General features: G+C 44.1%; 1 protein-coding gene across 10 annotated transcripts; it reads left to right on the forward strand.

Annotated features, from left to right (window-relative positions):
• Window positions 1-17: 17 nt before the first annotated feature.
• Window positions 18-22,590, forward strand: LOC144603957 (ADP-ribose pyrophosphatase, mitochondrial-like). 10 transcript variants are annotated; one of them, XM_078417824.1, is made up of 9 exons: window positions 26-168; window positions 2,301-2,497; window positions 7,090-7,341; window positions 9,805-9,903; window positions 13,556-13,642; window positions 14,623-14,731; window positions 16,895-17,044; window positions 17,900-17,984; window positions 18,266-22,590. In XM_078417824.1, exons 3-9 carry the CDS (start codon window positions 7,148-7,150, stop codon window positions 18,409-18,411), a joined length of 870 nt encoding a protein of 289 aa, XP_078273950.1. In that variant the 5' UTR covers window positions 26-168; window positions 2,301-2,497; window positions 7,090-7,147; the 3' UTR covers window positions 18,412-22,590. The 10 variants fall into 10 exon arrangements, with proteins under 10 accessions (XP_078273947.1, XP_078273950.1, XP_078273954.1 ...); XM_078417822.1 differs by having other exon boundaries at window positions 37-1,374; XM_078417823.1 differs by having other exon boundaries at window positions 37-1,374; window positions 2,301-2,456.
• Window positions 22,591-23,774: the final 1,184 nt, after the last annotated feature.

The raw sequence follows: 23,774 nt of genomic DNA on the forward strand, positions 1-23,774 counted from the left end.
CCAGCAGTCCAGCGCCGAAACCCTTCCCCCGGCCCCGCCGCCCCGCCCGGAGCACGTTCGCCGCGGACCGAGGAACCGCATCACCTAGCGATTGACTCCGCGTCCTTATTGGTCCATTCCCCTGCAGCGTGGGGCGTCCCTGATGTCACTGTGTTCAAGGAAAAGGCGGTCGGTGGTTTGACAGGAAGCGCCAAGTGTGACAGGGAGCTCCAGGTGTGACAGGGAGCTCCAGGTGTGACAGGGAGCGCCAGGTGTGACAGGGAGCTCCAGGTGTGACAGGGAGCTCCAGGTGTGACAGGGAGCTCCAGGTGTGACAGGGAGCTCCAGGTGTGGCAGGGAGCCCAAGGTGTGGCAGGGAGCGCCGTGTGCGACAGGGAGCTTCGGGTGTGACAGGGAACTCCGGGTGTGACAGGGAGCTCCAGGTGTGACAGGGAGCTCCGGGTGTGACAGGGATCGCCAAGTGTGACAGGGAGCGCCAAGTGCGACAGGGAGCTCCAGGTGTGACAGGGAGCTCAAGGTGTGACAGGGAGCTCCAAGTGTAAGGGAGCTCCAGGTGTGACAGAGCTCCAGGTGTGAGAAAGAGCTCCAGGTGTGACAGGGAGCGTCAGGTGTGACAGGGAGCTCCGGATGTGACAGGGAGCGCCTCGTGTGGCATGGAGCTCCGGGTGTATCAGAGAGCTCTGGTGTGACAGCCCTGGGTGAGACAGGGAGATCCTTTTGTGACAGGGAGTTGTGGTTCACGTTAGTTTCGTTTATTATTGTCACGTGTACCGAGGTAGTGGGTAGTGAGGACTGGGTGTGAGCGAAGGGCAGCAAGGGCCAAGCATGAACAGGGGGGCAGAGAGGGCCGAGTGAATGAAGGTGACAGCGAGGGTTGCGTGTGAGTAGGGTCAGTGGGGGCCGAGTGTAAGAAGGCGGCAGTGAGGGCTGTGTGAGTGGGAGGCAGTGAGGGGCAAGTGTGAAGGGGGGTAGGAAGGGCCCAGTGTGAGCGTGGTCAGTGAGGGCTGAAGTGTGAGCGGTGGCAGTGTGGGCCGTGGTTGCATGGGAGTGAGGCCAGAGTGTGAGCGGAGGAGTGAGGGACGAGTGTGATCAGGGGCAGCGAGGGCTGAGTGTGAGCAGGGGTGGCAGCACTGGGCATTTTCCTGACAGTGAACAGTGAGGAAGGATTGGCACTAAGCCTTTGAGTGTACATTAAACTGTGGACAGGAGATGGCGACTGTAAACATGAGGAACTAAATGGGAACAGAGTGGAATATTGTGCTGTTTGTGAATGTGTGACTGTTTGTGGCAGGCACAAATAAATACCATGGATCAGACAAGGTGGTTGTGTATGCTCTGTACTACCATCCTATGCTTCCTTTGGATAAAACACAGGTACAATGACATTTGTGAGAATTATTTATGTAAAAATTGAAATGAATTAATTCAGTCTGAAAGTAGGATATTAAATCTGAATTAAAGTATGCAGAGCAGAGATATAACCTGGCTATGGTAGATAGGGAAACATTAAAAAGTAAGCCCCAAATTATTAACTTATAATGAATTATTATATAGTTAACAGAATATATCCATTTTAAGGCAAAAAATGAAGGTGGTCCATCATCAGCTTTCACAGAAAGTTAGTGATGAGTGTTTGATCAGAGGAAAAGGCTTCTAAGTTTTCCAGCAAAAAAAAGCATCAGGATTTGCTGAGGAGAGCTAAAACCTAGCAATAGTAACCGCTCTATAGATATGGAAAAGATTAGTAAAAATTCATGTCAGTCACTTGGATTCAGGAGGAAATATTTTGAGGAATAAGGAAATAATGGCAAAAATTAAATATTGTGCTTGGCTTCATGGATAAAAAGGTAGTAACCTTCTCAAAATAATTAAGGATTTACAGGTCTAGAGTGAGGAGAAACTGAAATATATTAACATTATTCCAAATAATCAGTTGGAACATCAAAAAATACATTTTCATCAAAATCAAAGTAAAAAAATACCAAAAAAATTGTAATATATATAATATATATTTATAATATACATATATATATATTTATATATATATATTAATATATAATAATATATATGTCTATGTGGGTATGTGTATACTGCATATACACACACTGAACTTTTTTTTCTCGCCTATTATATTGTTTACAATGTATAATGTTCACATATTCTGTTGTGCTGCTGCAAGTAAGAATTTCATTTTTCTATCTGGGATATAACAATAAAACACTTGAGCCTTGACTCTCTCAAATTTCTAACACATGACAGATAGGGAAAACCAGTTGATAATGGTGTATTTTGACTTTCAGACCTTTAATATGGTGCCAGATGTGCATTTTAAAAAAAAGATTAGACCACATGCACTGAAGCTAACATACTGGCGTTGATTGCGTTTTTTGAAGAGGATTGATGAAAGCAGTTTGGTAGACGCTGTCTGCAGTGACTTCAGCGAGGCCTTTGATAAGGTACCACGTGGTCTGGAAGATTAGATCATATGAAATCCAGGGTGAGCAAGCTAATTGTATATAGTTTTTAGTTAGGAGACAGAAGGTGGTGGTAGAGGGTTGATTTTCAGACTGTAAAAAAGTAGTGTACATGGAATGGGCTGGGAGAACAAGTGATTGAGATGGGTAAAATTATAACACTTAACAGAGATGGGTATAATTATAACATTCAATAGGAATTTAATAGACAAGTACATTGACAGGAAAGGTTTGGAGTGAGATGGTCCAGGCAAGGCATAGGCATTTGGGACTAGCTTGGTTAGGCAACTTGGTTGGCATCAGCAAGTTGAGCAAAAAGGCCTCGCTCTAACTGGTCAAACTGTGATCGGTGCTGGGACCAGGCTCATCACAAACTATATCATTGACTTCAAAGAGTTTACCAGGTGTAGTTTATCCACGTTTCCCCGCGATACAAAGCTAGGTGGCAGTATGAGCTTCAAGGAAGAAACAGCAAAGATTAAGGAATATATGGATGGGTTAAAAGATTGGACAAGGACTTGCTAAATGTGGTGGGTGTGTGTGTATTACCCATACTGGGGAAAAGTGTAATGTAACCTTTTTTAAATGTGGAGGAGAGTGAAAGGATATTCTGTTCTGAAGAATAGAAATGGTAGGTTGGCAAATAATACGAGACATTTTGAGCACAACAGCAAATATCCTTCTCTGAAATACCCCTTGACTCGTGCATCTGGCACCAAGGTCACTGACTCAAAATTAGTTACCCGCCATGATTGAGATAAAGAGAAATGTCTTTATATGGAGTCGTAGAACCTTTGGAATTTTCTCCCCAAGAAGGCTGTGGAGGCTGAGTTGCCAAGTATATTCCAGGGAGAGCTCAATACATATTTAGATATTGAAGAAACGGCAGCATGAGAGTTACTGCATGAAGTGGCGCTGAGGAACAGCACAGGGACAGGCCCTTTGGCCCATCGAGTCCACACCAACAATTGATCACACTAATTCAGTTATCCCACTTTCTCATCCGCTCCCCACACACTAGGGGCCAATTAACCTACAAACCCGCACATCTTTGGGAGATGGGAGGAAACGGAGCACACAGGGAGGACATGCAAACTCTACACAGATAGCACCCAAGATCAGGATCGAACCCAGGTCTCTGGCACTGTGAGGCAGTAGTTCTACCAGCTGCACCACTGTGATAAGATCACCAAAATTGTTTAATTCTGTTTAATCCTCCGCTCTGTGCTGACTTAATTCTATTTCATTTGGTGAAGCCGCATTTGGTGAAGCTGCAAAAGGTTGTAGTTTTGATTCCAGCTGTGCTTGGAGTGAGAGTTGCAAGGGTACAATTGACATTAGTTTCCCTTATATTGAAAATGCATCAAGGCACCTTGAGAAAAATAATAGTAATCAGCATGGATCTGTGGAAGAATGTTTGACTCATCCCCTGCAGTTCTTTGAGGCTGTATTCAGTAGAACAGATGAGGGAAACCAAGAATTGAGAGCCATGTATCGTTATTTGCCACATGCTCTGGATATGAACTTGAACAATTAAATTATTTCTTACTGCAGCTTTACAAGCACATTAGACTCAGTAAGAAAAAAATATCTACATTAAGTTATCAGTTGTTTTAAGTAAACTAGATAGTCATAGTGCAAAACCAAAAGTACGTAGAAAAACTAAAATAGCACAAAGTAGATAGAGGTTCGGTCTGAGGAAGGGTTATGGTTAGTGTTGTGCAGGACGGTTCAAGAACCTGTTGGCTGATTGGAGGAAGCTGTTCTTGAACCTGGAGGTAACAGTTATCAGGCTACTGATGGTAGATTAAGTAGCCTGGGCTTGTACTCTGTAGAATGTGATAAAGAATGTGATAAAGATTTCCTTGAAAGTTACAACGTTCTTCCAGGGCTTGACATGCTAGATGCAGAAAAGATATTTCACAGCTGAGGAGTCTAAAACCAAGGGTCACAGTTTTTAGAAAGAGATGTAGACATTTAGGACGGAGATGAAGAGACATTTGTGTAAGAAGGAACTGCAGATTCTGGTTTGAATTGAAGATAGACACAAAAAGCTGGAGTAACTCAGCGGGACAAGCAGCATCTCTGGAGAGAAGGAATGGGTGACGTTTCGGGTCGAGACCCTTCTTCAGGCCGCGAAATGTCACCCATTCCTTCTCTCCAGAGATGCTGCCTGTCCCGCTGAGGTGCTCAAGCTTTTTGTGTCTATGAAGAGACATTACTTTGCTTGAGGTGAATCTTTTAAATTTTGTAAACCTAGAGGGCTGTAGAGGCCCAGCCTGGTCGGTAGATTTCTAGATATTAAAGGGTTTGTGGGAAAATGCAGGGAAATGCACTGTGGGTATATCAACCATGATCTTAATGAAGAAACAAGGACCTGCAGGTGGTGGTTTACAAACAAGGCACAAAGTACTAGAGTGACAGAGCAGGTCCGGCAGCATCTCTGGAAAACATGGATAGGTGACATTTTGGGTCAGGACCGTTCTTCAGTCCCTTCTTCGGAGTCTGAAGAAGGGCCTGAAGTAAGGTCCTGGCCCAAAACAACACCTATCCATGTTCTCCAGAGATGCTGTCTGACCTGCTGAGTTGCTCCAGCACTTTGTGTCTTACTGAATGCTGGAGCAGGCCTTCTCGTGCTCCTGTCTTTATGCAAGTGCTGGGGTGACACAATAAGACAACTGGACAATCAAACCAAAACTTTTCACGCCTGTGACTACACCGTGCAGCAAAATACGCCGTGCGCAGGCAGGACCTTGGTTTGTTAAAGACAAATTGTGGATTTATGAAACTCCTTTCACTTTCCTTTCTGGACAACTAATGCAGTGTGGTCGAAGTGTAATTGCTATGGTGATGCAAGGAACAGAATGTTTAATTTTCTTGCAACGAGCAATGTGACAAAAGGGTAGTGACTTTGGTCAGGGATCAATATTAAGCAGGGTGAACTCTCCTGCTGCTCTTCAACGGCAAAAAGGGATAGTTTTGCCACATATAACCGAGCAAGCAGGTTAGCAGATCAGTTTAGCATCGCCTCTTGGTTTGGCACATACAATGTTAGAGGATTGGAAGCCACGAAGTATTGGTTCTGAGCTGAGGGTAGTGTGAACTAGGGGTGTGACTGACAGTGTTATTTTCCATGGCCTAACAGCCGTGATTTGTACTATTGCTGAGATGCCAACTAAATTGCAGGCTGCTATTTGATTGCAGCTTGTATCACCTGGCACTTCAAGATAGAACTGGATGGTTTACTTTATAAAGGATTAAATTGCTAAACAGCCACAACGCGAGAGGTCTCTTTAAATTGTTTTGTGCTTTTAGGTTGGAGGAAATGGTTGATTTTTTCTTCCCCCTCTTTTATGCTCTTGGTTCTTCTGATTGGTTTCACTTCTTGACTTGAAAGGCCACTAATAACAGAAGCAATGTCATGCAAGGATTAGTCATGTCCACCAGTTAACAAGTGGTCATTATAATAAAATTACACAGGACAGGTTGCTGTGATGCAGTATAGCTTTTAGACACTAAGAGCAGCCACGGAGATCAATTGCTGGCAGCCTTTCGGTCCGTGAAGATCAGGGTGGAGCAGTAAAATAGGCAAGTAATCAGAGGAAATGTCAGTTGTAAGAAATACAGTGTGAATATCGAGCAGTCGGAGAGAAAGAGGAGAACGTGTGCGGTATTGAAGGTTGCAACTAGGCTGCATGAGTGATAAAAGTAATGCTGGGGATATGTGGAGAATTCTACAGACTAAAAGCCTCTGGAATGTAAGGGTGGTACAATGGTAAAGTTACTGCCTTACAGCGCCAGAGACCCAGCTTCAATCCTGACTACAGTTGCTGTCTGTACGGAGTTTGTACATTCTCCCTGTGACCATGTGGATTTTCTCTGGGTGCTCTGGTTTCCTCCCACACCCCAAAAACGTGCAGGTTTGTAGACTAACTGACATTGTTAAAATTGTGAATTGTCCCTAGTGTGTAGGATGGTGCTTGTGTATGGGGTGATCGCTGGTCAGCATGGACTAGACAGGCAGAAGGGCCTGTTTCCGCACTGTATCTCTAAATACTAAAAGGGCTAAAGTAATAAAGCACAGATTTACATTTATGTTGTGCTTTTCCTGATCCAGATTGCTCCTAAAACATGTCACAGTCAGTAGCATGCTTCATGAAAGTCATATAGCACACAAATAGGCCATTTTGCCCAACTCATCCATGCTGTCCTGATGCCCCACTTAAACTAGTTCCATTTGCCCCAGTTTGGCTTATGTGCCTCAATCTTTCCTTTTCAATGTACCTGTCCAAGTGTGTTTTAAATGCTATAAAAGTACCTGCTTCAACTACCTTCTCTGGTAGCTCATTCCTCCCTCTGTGTGGAAAAAGTTGCCCCTCAGGTTCCTTAAACCTATGTCCTCTGGTTTTTAATCCCCCCTCCCCTAGGTAAAAGACTCTCGTGCATTTACCTTGTTTATTCCCTTCATGCCCAACTTTTCCCTGTAGCTCAGGCCCTCGAGTGCTGGCAACATCCTTGTAATGTGTAGTATGTGTGTAAGCAATGAAGAGAATTGGTGGTGAATGGTTGGAATCCTGAGGAAGCAAACTCCTAATGGTAATGTTGTCTATTTCAGCACCAGTCTCCTCCAGTCCAGTTGGTGTCCACCTGAACTTTACCCTGTGTGCCCCGTCATGCTTTGCGATACAGGGGCGTCGATGATTCACATCAAGGCACGAAGCTCGCCCTACCCAGGGACACAGGTCAAGCGGTTCCCGGTCCACAGAGATAAAGTCAGCTGGAGCACAGAGTGGGCAGAATATGATCCGGTGGACTACACGGCAGAGGTTGTCAAGGCTGGGCCAGAATGGGCTGATCCTGACTTTAGGTAACGTTTCATGGGTTGGGGAGGGAATTGGGAAGACAGAGAGGCAGGAATAGCAGAGTAAATGTGGAGAGGGGAATATTAGAAAAAGATCAGGGAGAAGGAACAGGTTTTTGAGAGGAAATCGGGATGGGATTGTGAGCTGGGGAGGACAATTGAACTGGATAGGAAAATAATTAGGATGTGGGGAAAGAGTGAGATTAAGAGGAAGAAGAGAAGGCAGGATTGTCAGGGAGTGAGATTAGGAAAGGGAAGATGGGATAAGATAGGAAAATAGCAGGAGTGGTGGGGCATTAGGAATATGGAGGTGTGTGTACTTTGAAGAAGTGAAACCCTCCCATGGTTTTCACTCTCCAAGGCTCTGCATAATTGGGAGGATCACAGTTCTCCCTGATTAGTAGGCTGTGATCAGAGAGTGTAGCACGGGTTGCTTTGTGCAGAATTAGTAATAAGATGGGTGAATAAATGCCACGTGTAGAAATAAATAGGTAGGGTCTAACAGCCATGACTGAGATGTGGATATGAAGTGACCCATAATTCCAGAAAACCTAACTTTTAGCATGGGTATAAAAAATGGAAAGGAAGTAGAGTACTTCAGATACCAAAGAATGAAATAAAGTCAGTGGAAAGGAAGGAACCTAGTGTGGAGAGCTAAGTCGTAGAATCAGTTTAGGTGGAGCTACGGAACAGAAAAACGCAGGACATATTGATGGGATTTGTCTACAGTCGCTAAACACCACTGGTAATGAATGGCATAGTATAAATCAGGCAATCTTAGCTGCATATAGTAAGGTTATATAATAATCGGGGGGACTATAGTCTATATATAGGCTGGGCAAACCAAGTGAACTGTACTAGCACGAAGGATGAATTAATGGAGTGTATAAGAGATGGTTTTCTAGATCTGAATGTTGATGAATTACTGAAGTTTACGGGGTATTGTGGATCTGCTATTATTTAATGACAAAGGGTTTATTGCTTCACAAAATGCTGGAGTAACTCAGTAGGTCAGGCAGCATCTCAGGAGAGAAGGAATGGGCGACGTTTCGGGTCGAGACCCTTCTTCAGACTATTGGTTTATTGCGCTAAGGGTCTATTGCTGATCTATTAGTTCAGGAGTCTTAAAGAACTGTAATCATAATGAAATTATAACAATTTACCTATAAATTTTAAATGATTAAGTTCATGCTGAGACCAGGGTCGAGTCTGAATAAAGCAAACGACAAAGGAACGAGATTAGTGTTGTGTAAGAAGGAACTGCAGATGCTAGTTTAAACCAAAGATAGACGCAAACAGCTGGAGTAACTCAGCAGGACAGGCAGCATCTCTGGAACGAAGGAATGGGTGACGTTTCGGGTAAAGCTCGAATCTACCATAAAAGGCGTGACAGCAAACCACTCATTACTAATTTTTAAGTAATAAACGCTTGGAGTTATTAGGCCAAAAAGGACAACAGGAAAATATGTCTAGTTATGGTTGGCATTGCGAGTTATGTGTGGAATTGGATCAAATCAATGGTGCAAAAAACCCCAGTAAACCTGAGGATTTGTAAAACTTCAAAATTCAGCAAAGGAAGGCAAAAAGTATTGATGAAATAAGCAGTAATATGAGAGTATAAATATAAATCTGCTAAGAGTTCAAAAAAACAAGTTTTAAAAGGTCTGAAGAAGGGTCTCTACCCAAAACGTCACCCATTCCTTCTATCCAGAGATGTTGCCTGTCCTGCTGAGTTACTCCAGCATTTTGTGTCTATCTTCTTTGAAAGTTTTTTTTTAATGGTGAGAGATTGAAAACAGTTATGAAAGTAAAACAGAATGATGGCCCTTGATGCCATTATATCGGGTGCTGGTGAGACCATGTGGATATTGTCTGGTGTCCCAACCTACCTGCAATAGAGAGGGTGCATCAAAGGTTTACCAGATTTTCCCGGAATGGCAGGTCTGTTGCAGGAGGATAGATTCAGCAGACTGGGACTTTGTATTTTAAAGAATGAGAGGTGATTTCATTGAAACACAAAGCCTTTGAGAGGCTTGACAGGGTAGATGTTCTGTTGATGTTTCCCCTGGCTGGTGTGTGTAGAATCAGAGGTTATTGTCTCAACATACAGGCCAAGCTATTCCAGACTGATGGGATGCAATTAAATGAGTGTTGTGAATCTTTGAAATTTTCCACCTGGAGTGCTGTGAACGCTCAGTGGCTTATTTACTACAGATTGATACATTTACAGATATGAAGTGAATCAAGGAATATGTGGTCAGCATTGGAAAGTGCTGCTGAGGTGGTAGATTGAATGGCAGAGCAGGCTTTGAGAGCCAAATACCTAACCCAAGTTCCACAATTATGTGTGGCTAAATCGTGTGGCACCCTTCATTCTGTGCTGCACCACAATGCTTACGGAGTTGTCTCATGATTGATGTTAACTTCACAACGCATAGAATTAAAATCAAACTACCATATCGTTTGTAGCCGACTGAAACATGTTCCGCGCTTCAATGCACTGGATGGGCTAATCGATCGGAGGAGCTACCAGGGTGTGTATGATCTGGACAAGGACAACCTGCCTCGGTGAGTGCTGATTCCACTCATTTGTTTCAACTGGGGCGTGAGCTATCGTGTTTTGAAGCAGTGACAGGCTCATGAAGTCCGAGAATGTCCGCCTTCTAACTCCAGCTTTAATTGCTGCATTCATCGCCCACTCGCCTCAGCTGCCGAGCCTCCCAGACCAGAGATTCTGCCCCAAACCCCTCCACCTCCCACTCCCCTTCTTCACATTGATTAAGCTTTTGTTACCTGCTTTAATATCATCTAACTGGTTTAGAAAGAGATTCTGTTTGGTAACCTTTGTCAATTGCATCAGGTGATTTTGGTAAGTTAAATTAGAAATAAAGAAAATTATGTCACCTCATCATTATTGTTGGTGACTGTGTATGTTTGTATATTTTTGCAATTATATATTTCCAACACTAGCTCATTTAAAAATTCAAAGGTTCAATACTTAGTCTGTGCTAAGTTCTTTTTCTCAAATATCCTATGTTTCGGCATCAGGGATATTTTTGAAGTAGGAGATGGAGGAAATCTGTGAAGGCTGCCAGTATTAATTTTTATATGTGTACTCCCTTTAGAAACATGATTTTATGGCAATTGAGTAGTTGGATTGTGTTGGACTGTGACTTTTCCATAGTTGTATTATCTGAAAATAAACAGTGAATGGTAGGGTGAAATACCAGAGGTCACCCCACAAGTTGGCTGTGCCTTAGGATGAAGCAGGAATGACTCGCATTTACCCAACACTTTTCATTACTTTAAGATGTGAACGTGTTTTTCTGATATCGGTAACGTTAGTTGAGGATTAATTGCTGTTTAGAACTTCCAGGAATTTGAGAAGGACACAAAATATACGCCTTGTGAACATTGCCCATATCCAATGGATAGGTCAAAAGTTGTAGTTTTAGATATAAAGGATGGAAACAGGCCCTTCGGCCCATGAGCCCACGCCGATCATCGAGCACCCATTCACATAGAAACATAGAAAATAGGTGCAGGAGTAGGCCATTCGGCCCTTCGAGCCATTCAATATGATCATGGCTGATCATCCAACTCAGTATCCCGTACCTGCCTTCTCTCCATACCCCCTGATCCCTTTAGCCACAAGGGCCACATCTAACTCCCTCTTAAATATAGCCAATGAACTGGCCTCAACTACCTTCTGTGGCAGAGAATTCCACAGATTCACCACTCTCTGTGTGAAAAAAAACTTTCTCATCTCAGTCCTAAAAGACTTCCCCCTTATCCTTAAACTGTGACCCCTTGTTCTGGACTTCCCCAACATCGGGAACAATCTTCCTGCATCTAGCCTGTCCAACCCCTTAAGAATTTTGTAAGTTTCTATAAGATCCCCCCTCAATCTTCTAAATTCCAGCATAAGTTCCATGTTGCCCCACTTTACCACACCCAGACACTGGGGGCAATTTACAGAAGCCAATTAACCTACAAACTCACACATCTTTGGATGCTTTTTCAAAATTCCAAGTTATTCCAGATGATGGAATTAATAATTTGCTAGAGTTTATTTCAGAATTCAAATGCACAACAAATTGTAAGGTGACTGTGAATATTATGGAGAAAATGAGAACTATTTATGAACTTGGCAGAATTATCACTGGAGACTTGGGCTCATGCACAGGAGAAATAACAGGCTTGTCAATGCTTGTGTTTAAACATTTAGCAGTGTAGTTTACAAAGGTAACCGACATCTCAGTCCAAACAATCAATACTGCAGAGTATTAGTCTCCAGAGATTCAGCTAAAACACAGATTCAGCCTCTCAATATTGATTAACATGTCAGAGAAAGATGGACTTATCTTCATTAATCAGAGCACAATAAAACAGCACTTATCAATTCATTGTCTAAAGTGTATGAACATGAAAAAATCAACCACTCTCAAATGAACATTGAAAAGTAAGCTCATTAAAGTTTAATAAACATTCAATGGAATCATAATGGGATGTAGGAGATCTTGGCCTAGTTGGACCAGTACATGGTTATGGGCCATTGATCTGAATCCCACTGCGATAGGTGTGAAATTTAAACTCAGGTAATGAATTATCAGAAGTGCAAATGGGACCACTGATTTGGTAGATTCTCATAAAAACCCAACTGGTTCAGTCATATCCTTCAGGAAATTAAATTTCTCTCCTTGCCCTGTCTGATTCCAGCCTTAGTGTGATTTGATTGATTCTTAACTGCCCTTTTAAATGTTCCGAAAAGGTCAAGCTAATTAGGCTTGGTCAGTGAATGGTGACATGTCTGATAATGCCCACCTCTAGTGAATTAAGAACAAAATACTTAAGGGGTCCAGCAAAGAGTAGGGATAGCATATTTTAGAAGGATGGATAAATACAACGAAAACACATTTTGAGCGGAATTTATTCAGCAAAACATCAATACCCATGTTTATATATAAAGTATCCTTGATGTGGGCATATCCCAATTCACTTGATGATGATTCTGAAAAATGGTTTCTAAAAAATGCATCAATTTCTGAGAATGTTATTGGAGAAGTAGTCTATGACTCGAGGGTCAATTTAAACCTAACACTTTGCGATAGTGTACCAGTAAGCAAACAATATTTTCTGCACACACCCTGGATGTTTCAACTACTTTCTTACCACTGTGCTGAACCAAGCCCATACTGTGTACTTAGTTTTTTTCACTGCTTGCAAGAGGGGTCAGTGACAGGGAGTGATGACGGGATTGGAGAACAAGGGTAAGATTCTTAAAATCCCATTCCTTCTCTCCCGAGATGCTGCCTGACCCGCTGAGTTACTCCAGCATTTTGTGTCTACCTTCTATTTAAACCAGCATCTGCAGTTTTTTTCCTACTGAGATTCTTAAAATCCTGGATCAACAATCATATTGGAATTAGGAATCTGGGAGCAGTGCTTTTGGATGAAAGTTTATGGTGTGGTTAAGCCACTAACTTAATTTTTAAATATAGTCAGACTTGAGGTAACAAAGGTGATATGACAAATCAGGTCACTAACACTTAGAGAAAGTCTTGCATCTAAAAAATGTTCACCGGGCGACATGGTGGCGTAGCGGTACAGTTGTTGCCGTACAGGTCCAGAGACCTGGGTTTGATCCTGACTACGGGTGCTGTCTGTACAGAGTTTGTACGTTCTCCCCGCAACCTGCATGGGTTTTCTGTGGGAGCTCTGGTTTCCTCCCACACTTCAAAGATGTGCAGATTTGTAGGTTTATTGTGGCTTGGGAAAATTGTAAATTGTGCTGAGTGTGAGGGATAGGGTTTGTGTGCGGGGATTGTTGGGTCGATGCGGACTCGGTGAGTCAAAGGGTCTGTTTCCGCACAGTATCTCTCTGAACTAAACTAAACTAAATTGGCTTCCAGATATCATACCTATCATTAACCTAGTGACTAAAGTTTAACAATCAGTCTGTTCCACTGTTGATCAAACTCTGCATTAACTTATTGTCATACAAGCCTGATACCATCTGGGTCCACTTGCACAGCAACACATTATGCCATGCATGCAATTGTGCTTCTGAACTTGCAAAATGATCACTTACAACTCACTGAACAATGTCACAAGATTGATGCATATGATGTGGTGTGTGCCTTTCACTCAATTCATGCTAGTTTCATGATTTGTCACTGAGGCGGTATGAAACTTCAATGGTTCTCGCTGTTATTCCTAGGAATCCGATGGGAAGAACAGGAATGATTTCTCGAGGCTTGCTGGGAAAGTGGGGACCAAACCATGCAGCTGATTCTATTGTTACACGGTACGTAAATAAATAGAGGCAGCCTTGCATGCCCCAACTTTCTCATCCCCTTCAGGGCATTCCAAAACACTTTACAGCTTTTATATTTGAAATGCGGTCATGGTTGCAATGGAGGAAATACAACAGCCAGTTTGCACATACCAAGCTCCCATGAATAATGTATGTTAACGACTAGAATATAGGCGGTCCCAAGGTGACAACAGCGTTCTGTTCCTGAGAACTGTCTGTAAATCAAAAATGAGCTAAAACCGTGTGTGGTGAAAGTATCGCAGAAACGCCTGTGAGAGCATCTGTGGGAAGAGCAGCCACCAGCCGTCCTCACCGACTCAACCAGTGAGTCTGCTCTGTCCCGTGGAGTTACCCCAGCATGTTGCGTCTACCTATAATCAGAGGAACCTTGCCTCTTATCTCTAGTCCTGCTTGCTTCGAGGCTTGAGGTAAATTTTGTACACAAAGCAACGTGGGAAGCATCAACTCTCTTCCTGTGTTTCGTTGAAAGAACTCTGATTTAGACTCCACTCCTACTCTTATTCCCAGACCAAATTTCCTTCCTGCAAGTATTTACTGAACTTCCTTTTTTTGAAAGTTATGATGGACTCTTCTTCCACTGCCCTTTTAGGCACCAGGATTTTAACAACTCGATGAAGTAGAAAACAATGTCTTGTGCCCATCTCATTCTTTACTATATCAATTCCCTGATTATTTTCCATTCTCAGCCTTCACATTCTCTGAATGTGCAGTTGCTGTTGCAATGGACAAAAACACAAGACTGGTTATTGTCGCTCTCTCGCTCCCGATACCTACTTCCCTGAAAATTCACACCATTTAGAACAGAGTACAACAGGACAAAAGCATATTAACTGATAGTTGACCCCTCAGCCTCTAACCAACAAGTAGTCTCTGCAAATTATTTATTAGTATAAATATCAATGTGCTTTTCAACATTTTTCTTTTGGTCCTGTCACCTCTCTCTCATGCAGGTGGAAGAGAGAAGGAGGCGGAAAGGTGATCCACAAGCTCTCTGGAAAACCCATCTTACAGTTCATTTCAATAGAGAGGAAGGACTGCAAGAAATGGGCAATTCCAGGGGTGAGGAAAACATAGTCTCACTGTACAGCACACATCCTTTAAGTCGGTGAGACCAATGTGGTCTAGGCGAACGTTTCACCGAAGACGCACTCCGTCCACCAAGACATCCTGGATCTCCCAGCTGCTAACCATTTTATCTCTCCTACCCATTCCCATACCAATCTTTCTTCCTGGGCAGCCTCCATTTCCAGAGTGGAGCCAAAGGCACACTGGAGGAATGGAACCTTATATTCCTCTTGGGTAGCTTACATCCCAACAATATAAGCATTGAATTCTCCAATTTTAAGTAATACTTCCCCCATCCCCTCTCTCTTTCCTGTGCCCGACCCCACCTGGGTTCACACCCATTTCTCCAACTATCCTGTCCCTCTTTAGTGTCCCCTTCCCCATTCCCTTCCACCTATATCCTTCCCTCTGGTTTTATATTTCACTCCTCTACTTTCCTTATCTGACCCCCTTTTGTCTCCTTTTCATTTCTGGCCTTGGTCACTCACTCCATCCACCTGCAATCAAAATCTCCTCACTTTATCCACCTATCACTTGCCAGGCTTTGTCCCATCCCCATTCCTCTTTTCCAGCTTTCTCCCCTTTTCTACAATCGGTTTGAAGAAGAGTCCTGGTCCAAAACATCGCCTTCCCGTTCCTTCCAAAGTTGCTTCCTGACCCGCTGAGTAACTCTATAACAGTTTATGTTTTGCTCAAAAGTACAGCATCTGCAGTTCCTTGAGTCGCCATCCTTACACAGTCTACCCTTTCACCTCAATCTTGGACAAGACACATCAGTCTTGTGGTTTCTGCCAACTTTGGGTCTGGCAGGATGTGAGTGTAGATTACTGGCAAGAAAAGCCAAACTGACCCATCAAAACTTGCCTCGTCATTAATACTGGGCCAGTGGACAGGACACGGCCTCCCATTCAGGACCGACTTTGTGGATTTTTCCTCGTGTTTCTTATTGGGAAGCATCTAGTTATGGAGGTGTGAGTGTTGGATTTCATCATACATCTTGAATCATATTGCAAGAAAGACAAACATTCAAGAGGAACAAATTACTTGATTCCTGTTTCTTTCTTCGTGTGTGCCCACATAAGAACGCTGCTTTGGACGAGGACCAAACCCTCCCAACTCCAGAGGTAGTTGTATTCCAGAAAGCTTCATTACGTTTTTTGGCTCCAACAAACCCTGTTCCTTCCCATTGATGAGCTGGCCTATTGTCACACTGGCCCACTGATCCCCAAGCAATGCATTACCTGAATTCTGAGACACAATCAAACTGCCTTTTCCATCAACATCAATATTTTTGAATCAAATAAATAAATCTTTGATGAAAGTTGTTTTTTTAAAGCCCTGAAAATTTGCCTCGTCTTTAATTTCTAGGGCCTCCAGACCAAATTGGCAGGGGTTTGACAAGTTATTAAAGTCAATATTGCGATGAGAGGCCCTCTAACTTTAGTTTCAGAGATACAGCGTGGAAACTGCCCCTTGGGCCCACCAAGTCCACACTGACCTGTTCACACTAGTTCTATGTGATCCCACTTTCTCATCCACTCCCAACATACTAGGGGACAATGTACAGGAGCCAATTTACCTACAAACCAACGTCTTTGGGATGTGGGAGGAATGCTTAACACCTGGCGGAAACTCGCAGTCACAGGGAGAATGTGCAAACTCCACACGGACAGCACCCGATGTCGGGATCGAACTCGGGTCTCTGGCGCCGTGAAGCAGCAGCTCTACCAGCTGCACCTCTGTTTTGCCCTTGTGCCAGAAACATGAACAGTTTCTGTCATCCATATGCTGCCGGATCAGCTGGGTATTTCCAAAATTACCTGTTTGTATTTCTGCTGATCACATGAAGGCTGGTACTAAATTGTAGTCACATGTTACTAACTCTCTGTTTCATTCAATCCTGCCACCATTTGCACGCAGATCTGCTTTGTATCCCTGACGCTCAGATATCCAAGGATGCTGTGCACAAATTTATGTTATTATTTTGGTTCCTTCTCACGTAATCCCGGGCCACAGCCAAAGATCCCTTCATCTCGGAAATCAAGGGCAATGGATTATGGAGCGCTCCCCTCTCCTAGATCCCAAGCCATTGGACTGAACAGTTTGATTTGAGCAGTATTTTCAGCTGACTATAATTGCCTCTCTGTCTCGCGGCAGGGAATGGTGGATGCTGGTGAGCAACTGTCCACCACGCTGAAGCGCGAGTTTGGGGAAGAGGCGCTCAATTCTCTCAAACTTCCTGGCCCTGAGAAGGTTCGCATGAGAAAACAGTTCCAAGCCATTTTCTGCAAAGAGAACGCCGTGAAGGTGAGCCGGGGCAAGGCCTGTTTCTTGATCTTTGCGCGCTCAGGGATGGAGAGTTGACCCATCCAGGGCCAGCATCAGTTCCATGGTCCTGTGCAATTACTCTATTGGCACAGTTCCTCTGGGATTTTGGGCTGCTTATTTTGAGGGTGAGGATGCAGGAGCAAATGAGGAAGGAGAATTTAATTCTATGGGTGTTGTTTGAAAGGAGTTGCAATTGGATGGGGTGTGTTATTTGAGTGTGGTGGCGCAGAGGTACAACTAATAAATCCTTGCCTCAGCACCAGGGACCCATGATTAATCCTAATCTTGGGGGCTGTCTGTATGGAGTTTGCACATCCTCCCAGTGCACTGGTTTCCTCCCATGCCCCAAAGATGTGTAGGCTGATGGGTTAATTGCACACTGTAAATCCCCCTTGGTGTGTCAATGAGTGATGGGCTCCGTGGAAACCTAAAGGGAATGTGGAGAGAATGCAATATATGGGATTGGTGTAAATGGTTGGTGTGGACTTGGTGGGCCGAGGGCCTGTACCTCTCCATGGCTCTAAGGTGGATAGGGTTGAGATGTGGGGTTTGGGATGTGAAATGGATGATGTGGAACCATTGGGTTGTGAGCATTAGAGTCAGGAAGCGGAGTCTGTGGTTGAGGTGTAGAGGGCCTGGAGTAGATTGTGAGTGGTCTAAGTAGAAGCTTTTGAGATTTGTGGGGAATTGGGCTAGGGATTGTACTGGGGTTGAGTGGGAGTCAGCATGGTTAACCTGGTGATTAGTATGTAATTTAAAGCTATCCTTGGCTCAAAATATACTTTTGTCAGGTGTGCTCTAGCTCATTGTGCCTCACCCATACTCTCACCCCAGATATACACAGGATATGTGGATGATCCTCGGAACACCGACAACGCCTGGATGGAGACGCTGGCTGTGAATTTCCATGATGATGCTGGTATGTGTGGGAAGGTGTCGCTGGAAGTGGGAAGTGGAGGAAGGGTGGTGGTGAAGGAGCATGGAGATGAGGAAGGCAGGGAGAAAGTTGAACAAGGAAGATGAAAAGTTGAGGAAGAGGAACCGATAACTTCAGGCTCCAGAGAGGGTTGGCTGTAAAGCAGTTTGGGATATCTGGAGGTTGCTCAAGGCAGTATACGGACACAAGGCCCCGCTTTTGTTGGAATCAGTGTCAGAGGTGCTGATCACTTGCTCTGGTAGTAATGGAGCCTCTCTTTCTAGGGGACAGCGTGGGAGACCTGAATCTACATGCAGGTGACGATGCCGGGGACGTCCAGTGGTTGGACATCGACCAGAATCTGCAGCTCTACGCCAGCCACACTCGCTTCCTGAAGAGCGTTGTTGAGTTGCGGGATGCCCACTGGTAGTGGCGGATGGCGAGCAAAGTAATCCGAGGAGGATTAACAGCGCAAAATGAACAGAAACTGAGATGCAGAGACAAATATATATCTCCACATTCCCTTTAGGTTTCCACGGAGTCCATCACTCATGTGTCTCCCCTCTCCCTCGCTTCCCCATGCAACCACTCCTAACCACCTCTCATCCCTTGTGCCCTTCCCTTGGCCTTGTCCCACCTCTCCCTGCCCACTCCTTCCAGTGATCTATGCATTTCCCCCACTCTCCCTTTTGATCAACTTCCTGACCATCTGCTCTTTCTTTCACCCATCTCCCTCCATGCTGCTTGCCCTTCCTTTTTTCCTCTCCCTTTCTCAGTCAAGATGAATAATTTTAGAGAAATTGTGAGGAAGATATGAAAATGCTTCCTCTTTGTCAATAAACCGAGAGAGGATAGATCGTTTATTAAAGATGCCCTAATATGGAAATCAGATCAATTAGTGACCTTTTTGTTTTTCTACAGTAAGCACATAAAACACAATTTTTCCTGGAGTATGTGCCAGTAATCATTGTCAAATGAAATTAAGCCAACACAAAATTGGACCAGACATTTCTATGTGCAGACAGACACACAAAACTGGAGTAACTCAGCGGGACAGGCAACATCTCTGGAGAGAAGGAATGGGTGATGTTTCGGGTCAAGACCCTTCTTCAGACTGAAAGTCACGGGAAAGGGAAAGGAGAGATATAGACGATGATGTAGAGGATGTTGCCAAACTCTCATCGGAGGGAGGAGGAGAACATCTTCAAAGTAGGCAAACCTTGAGGGGATTTTGCAGTGTAGACGAAATGTGTAGGAAAGAAAAATGTTCCCAATGTTCTTTCATAGGACAACAGAAGGTAACAAAACAGGCAATACGGGGCTGAAAAGATGAAGTACGAGGGGCAGCTGGCCTAGAATATAAAGAAGGACAGTAAAGGCTTCTTTAGATATGTTAAGAAAAAAAGAGTAGCAAAGTCAAATGTGGGTCCCTTGAAGGCAGACACGGGTGAAATTATTATGGGTAACAAGGAAATGGCAGAAGAGTTGAACAGGTACTTCGGATCTGTCTTCACTAAGGAAGACACAAACAATCTCCCAGATGTACTGGAGGACAGAGGATCTAGGGGGATAGAGGAACTGAAATAAATTTTCATTAGGCGAGAAATAGAATTTTGTAGACTAATGGGACTGAAGGATGATAAATCCCCTGGGCCTGATAGTCTGCATCCCAGGGTTCTCAGGGAGGTGGCTCTAGAAATAGTGGACGCATTGGTGATCATTTTCCAATGTTCAATAGATTCGGGATCAGTTCCTGTGGATTGGAGGATAGCTAATGTTATCCCACTTTTCAAGAAAGGAGCGAGAGAGAAAACGGGGAATTACAGACCAGGTAGCCTGACTTTGGTGGTGGGAAAGATGCTGGAGTCAATTATTAAAGAGGTAATAACGGTGCATTTGGATAGCAGTAAAAGGATAAGTCCAAGTCAGCATGGATTTATGAAAGGGAAATCATGCTTGACTAATCTTCTGGAATTTTTTGAGCACGTGACAAGTAAAATGGATGAAGGGGAGCCAGTGGATGTAGTGTATCTAGACTTTCAGAAAGCCTTTGATAAGGTCCCGCACGGGAGATTGGTGACTAAAATTAGAGCACATGGTATTGGGGGGTAGGGTATTGACATGGATAGAAAATTGGTTGGCAGACAGGAAGCAAAGATTAGGAGTAAACAGGTCCTTTTCAGAATGGCAGGCAGTGGCGAGTGGAGTGCCGCAAGGCTCGGTGTTGGGGCCACAACTGTTTACCATATATATTAATGATTTGGAAGAGGGAATTAGAAGCAACACTAGCAAGTTTGCGGATGACACAAAGCTGGGTGGCAGTGTAAACTGTGAAGAGGATGTTAGGAGGTTACAGGGTGACCTGGACAGGTTCAGTGAGTGGGCAGATGCGTGGCAGATGCAGTATAATATAGATGAATGTGAGGTTATCCACTTTGGCGGCAGAAACAAGGAGGCAGATTATTATCTCAATGGATAAGGGTCTGAAGAAGGGTCTCGACCCGAAACGTCATCCATTCCTTCTCTCCCGAGATGCTGCCTGACCTGCTGAGTTACTCCAGCATTTTGTGAATAAAAACCTTCGATTTGTACCAGCATCTGCAGTTATCTTCTTATATTATCTCAATGGAGTTAGGTTAGGTAAGGGGGAGGTCCAGCGAGACCTGGGTGTCCTTGTACACTAGTCACTGAAAGTTGGCGTGCAGGTACAGCAGGCAGTGAAGAAAGCTAATGGAATGTTGGCCTTCATAACGAGGATTTCAGTATAGGAGTAAAGAGGTTCTTCTGCAGATGTATAGGGCCCTGGTAAGACCACATCTGGAGTATTGTGCACAGTTTTGGTCTCCTAATTTGAGGAAGGACATCCTTGTAATTGAGTCAAGTCAAGTCAAATTTATTTGTCACATACACATACTCGACGTGCAGTGAAATGAAAGTGGCAATGCCTGCGGGTTGTGCACAAAAATAATTACAGTTACAGCATATAAATAAAGTTAATAAGTTACTAAACATAGCACAAAAAGTGTCGACAAAATTTAGTCTCTGGGGTTATCGAAGTTGACAGTCCTGATGGCCTGTGGGAAGAAGCTCCGTCTCATCCTCTCCGTTTTCACAGTGTGACAGCGGAGGCGTTTGCCTGACCGTAGCATCTGGAACAGTCCGTTACTGGGGTGGCAGGGGTCCCTCATGATCTTGCTTGCTCTGGATCTGCACCTCCTGATGTATAGGTCCTGCAGGGGGACGAGTGTAGTTCCCATGGTGCGTTCTGCCGAACGCACTACTCTCTGCAGGGCTATCCTGTCCTGGGCAGAGCTGTTCCCAAACCAGACTGTAATGTTGCCGGACAGGATGCTCTCTACAGCCCCAGAGTAGAAGCAATGAAGGATCCTCAGCGACACTCTGAAGCGCAGTGCAGCGTAGGTTCACGAGATTAATCCCTGGGATGGCGGGACTGAAATGTAAGGAAAGATTGCAAAGACTAGGCTTGTATTCACTGGAGTTTAGAAGGATGAGAGGGATCTTATAGAAACATATAAAATTATAAAAGGACTGGACAAGCTAGATGCAGGAAAAAATTTCCCAATGTTGGGCGAGTCCAGAACCAGGGGCCACAGTCTTAGAAACAAGGGGAGGCCATTTAAAACTGTGGTGATAAAAAAAATGTTCACCCAGAGAGTTATGAATTTGTGGAATTCTCTGCCACAGAGGACAGTGGAAGCCAAATCACTGGATGGATTTAAGAGAGTTAGATAGAGCTCTAGGGACTAGTGGACTCAAGGGATATGGGGAGAAGGCAGGCACAGGGTATTGATTGGGGACGATCAGCCATGATCACAATGAATGGCGGTGCTGGCTCGAAGGGCCAAATGGCCTCCTCCTACATCTATTTTCTATGTTAATGTTGGGTGAGTCCAGAACCAGGGACCACAGTCTTAGAATAAAGGGGAGGCCATTTAAAACTCAGGTGAGAAAAAACTTTTTCACCCAGAGAGTTGTGAATTTGTGGAATTCTCTGCCACAGAGGGCAGTGGAAGCCAAATCACTGGATGGATTTAAGAAAGAGTTAGACAGAGCTCTCGGGGCGAGTGGAATCAAGGGATATGGGGAGAAGGCAGGCACGGGGTATTGATTGGGGACGATCAGCCATGATCACAATGAATGGCGGTGCTGGCTCGAAGGGCTGAATGGCCTCCTCTTGCACCTGTTTTCTATGTTAACTCCACATGCTGGTTTAAACTGAAGATAGACACAAAAAGCTGGAGTAACTCAGCGGGACAGGCAGCATCTGTGTTTTATGTAACAATGTGTGTTTGGCTGTGTCTGTGTACCTGCGATATTGCTGTAAGCAAGATTTTCATTGTACCTATACCCCACCACATATGTACATATGGCAATAAACTGGACTTGAGTAATAAGCTAGTAGCACTTTCAATTCAAGAAAAGGTTACATGACTCTCTTCTTCCTGGTCCGCTATTCAAAAATGCAGCCATCTGCATGGAAGCAGACCATCTTGCCATCGCCCTACTGCTCTTAGGCTGAGATCAATATGCATTTTCCACATTACATAATGTAATTACACTAAAAGGAGTGTAATGGCTGTAACGTGCTTTGGAGTATTCTGTGCGATATTGTGCATGTTCTTTCTTATCCAAAAGGGCTATGGTATGAAATGGCCGTCAGTTTAGGTGGGTGTGAATGATTGGATTATATTTCATTAAAATAATCAACTTTAATCCACGACACTGGGATCAAAAATATGCAGCAGGTAACAATTGTTCTTTGTGCTCCTGCATTCAGGCAGAAATGGTATATGGCGCGGTGTAATTGAAAAGCATGAAACGTAGAATAGTACAGCTCAGGAACAAGCTCTTTGGCCAATGATTCTAAATTAAACTACTAATCTCTGTGTGAAAGTGTGTAAGAAGGAACTGCAGATGCTGGTTTAAACCGAAGATAGACACAAAAAGCTGGAGTAACTCAGCGGGACAGGCAGCATCTCTGGAGAGAAGGAATGGGTGACATTTCGGGTCTCGACCTGAAACGTCACCCATTCCTTCTCTCCAGAGATGCTGCCTGTCTCCATCTTTTTGTGTCTATCTTTGCCTGAAAGTGATCCATATACCTCTATTTCCTGCATATTCATGTTTCGATCTAAAAGGCTCGTAAAATCTACTGTTTCCATTACGTCTGGCAGCACATTCCAGGCACCATGCTGCAGAAGAGACAAGTAACACCGGAAAAGACTTTTCAGTTTAATTTAATATAGAGATACAGCGTGGAAACAGGCCCTTTGGCCCACTGAGTCCACGCAAACCAGCGATCCCTACACACACTAGGAACAATTTACAATTATACCAAGCCAATTAACCGACAAACCTGTACGCCTTTGGAATGTGGTAGAAAACCGGAGATCCCGGTGAAAACCCACGCAGGTCACGGGGAGAGCATACAAACTCCATACAGACAAGCACCCGTAGTCAGGATCGAACCCGGGTCTCTGGCGCTGTAAGGCTGCAAATTTGCTTCACCGCGCCCCTATTGAACAAAATAAATTCATGTTGACCACACCACCAGTAGCTTTGTCACCAAGTAGATCCGATATTGTGGGATTACCATCTATTGTGATTCAACGTATTTGAAATTCTTACTAAAAGCCACGGTCATGTAGATCTGAGTGCTGTCCGCTTTCCAAGACCACTGTGGAAGTTCTAACCTGGGCATCAATGCAATGCAAATTTGAGATACTTGTACTTCAAGGAGCGAGGGCCAATGAGAGCAAGTGGTCCACAGTG

Source organism: Rhinoraja longicauda, chromosome 21 (genome assembly GCF_053455715.1).
Source record: "Rhinoraja longicauda isolate Sanriku21f chromosome 21, sRhiLon1.1, whole genome shotgun sequence".
Classification (NCBI taxonomy): domain Eukaryota; kingdom Metazoa; phylum Chordata; class Chondrichthyes; order Rajiformes; family Arhynchobatidae; genus Rhinoraja; species Rhinoraja longicauda.

What these genes read in the sequence shown, in the direction of transcription:
- LOC144603957 (XM_078417818.1), top strand. Translation starts at nt 1,271, where the DNA reads ATGTGTGACTGTTTGTGGCAGGCACAAATAAATACCATGGATCAGACA. An exon ending in GACAAGGACAACCTGCCTCG is followed by an intron (nt 9,904 to 13,555) that starts GTGAGTGCTGAT and finishes TGTTATTCCTAG; the next exon opens with GAATCCGATGGGAAGAACAG. An exon ending in GAATTTCCATGATGATGCTG is followed by an intron (nt 17,985 to 18,265) that starts GTATGTGTGGGA and finishes CTCTCTTTCTAG; the next exon opens with GGGACAGCGTGGGAGACCTG.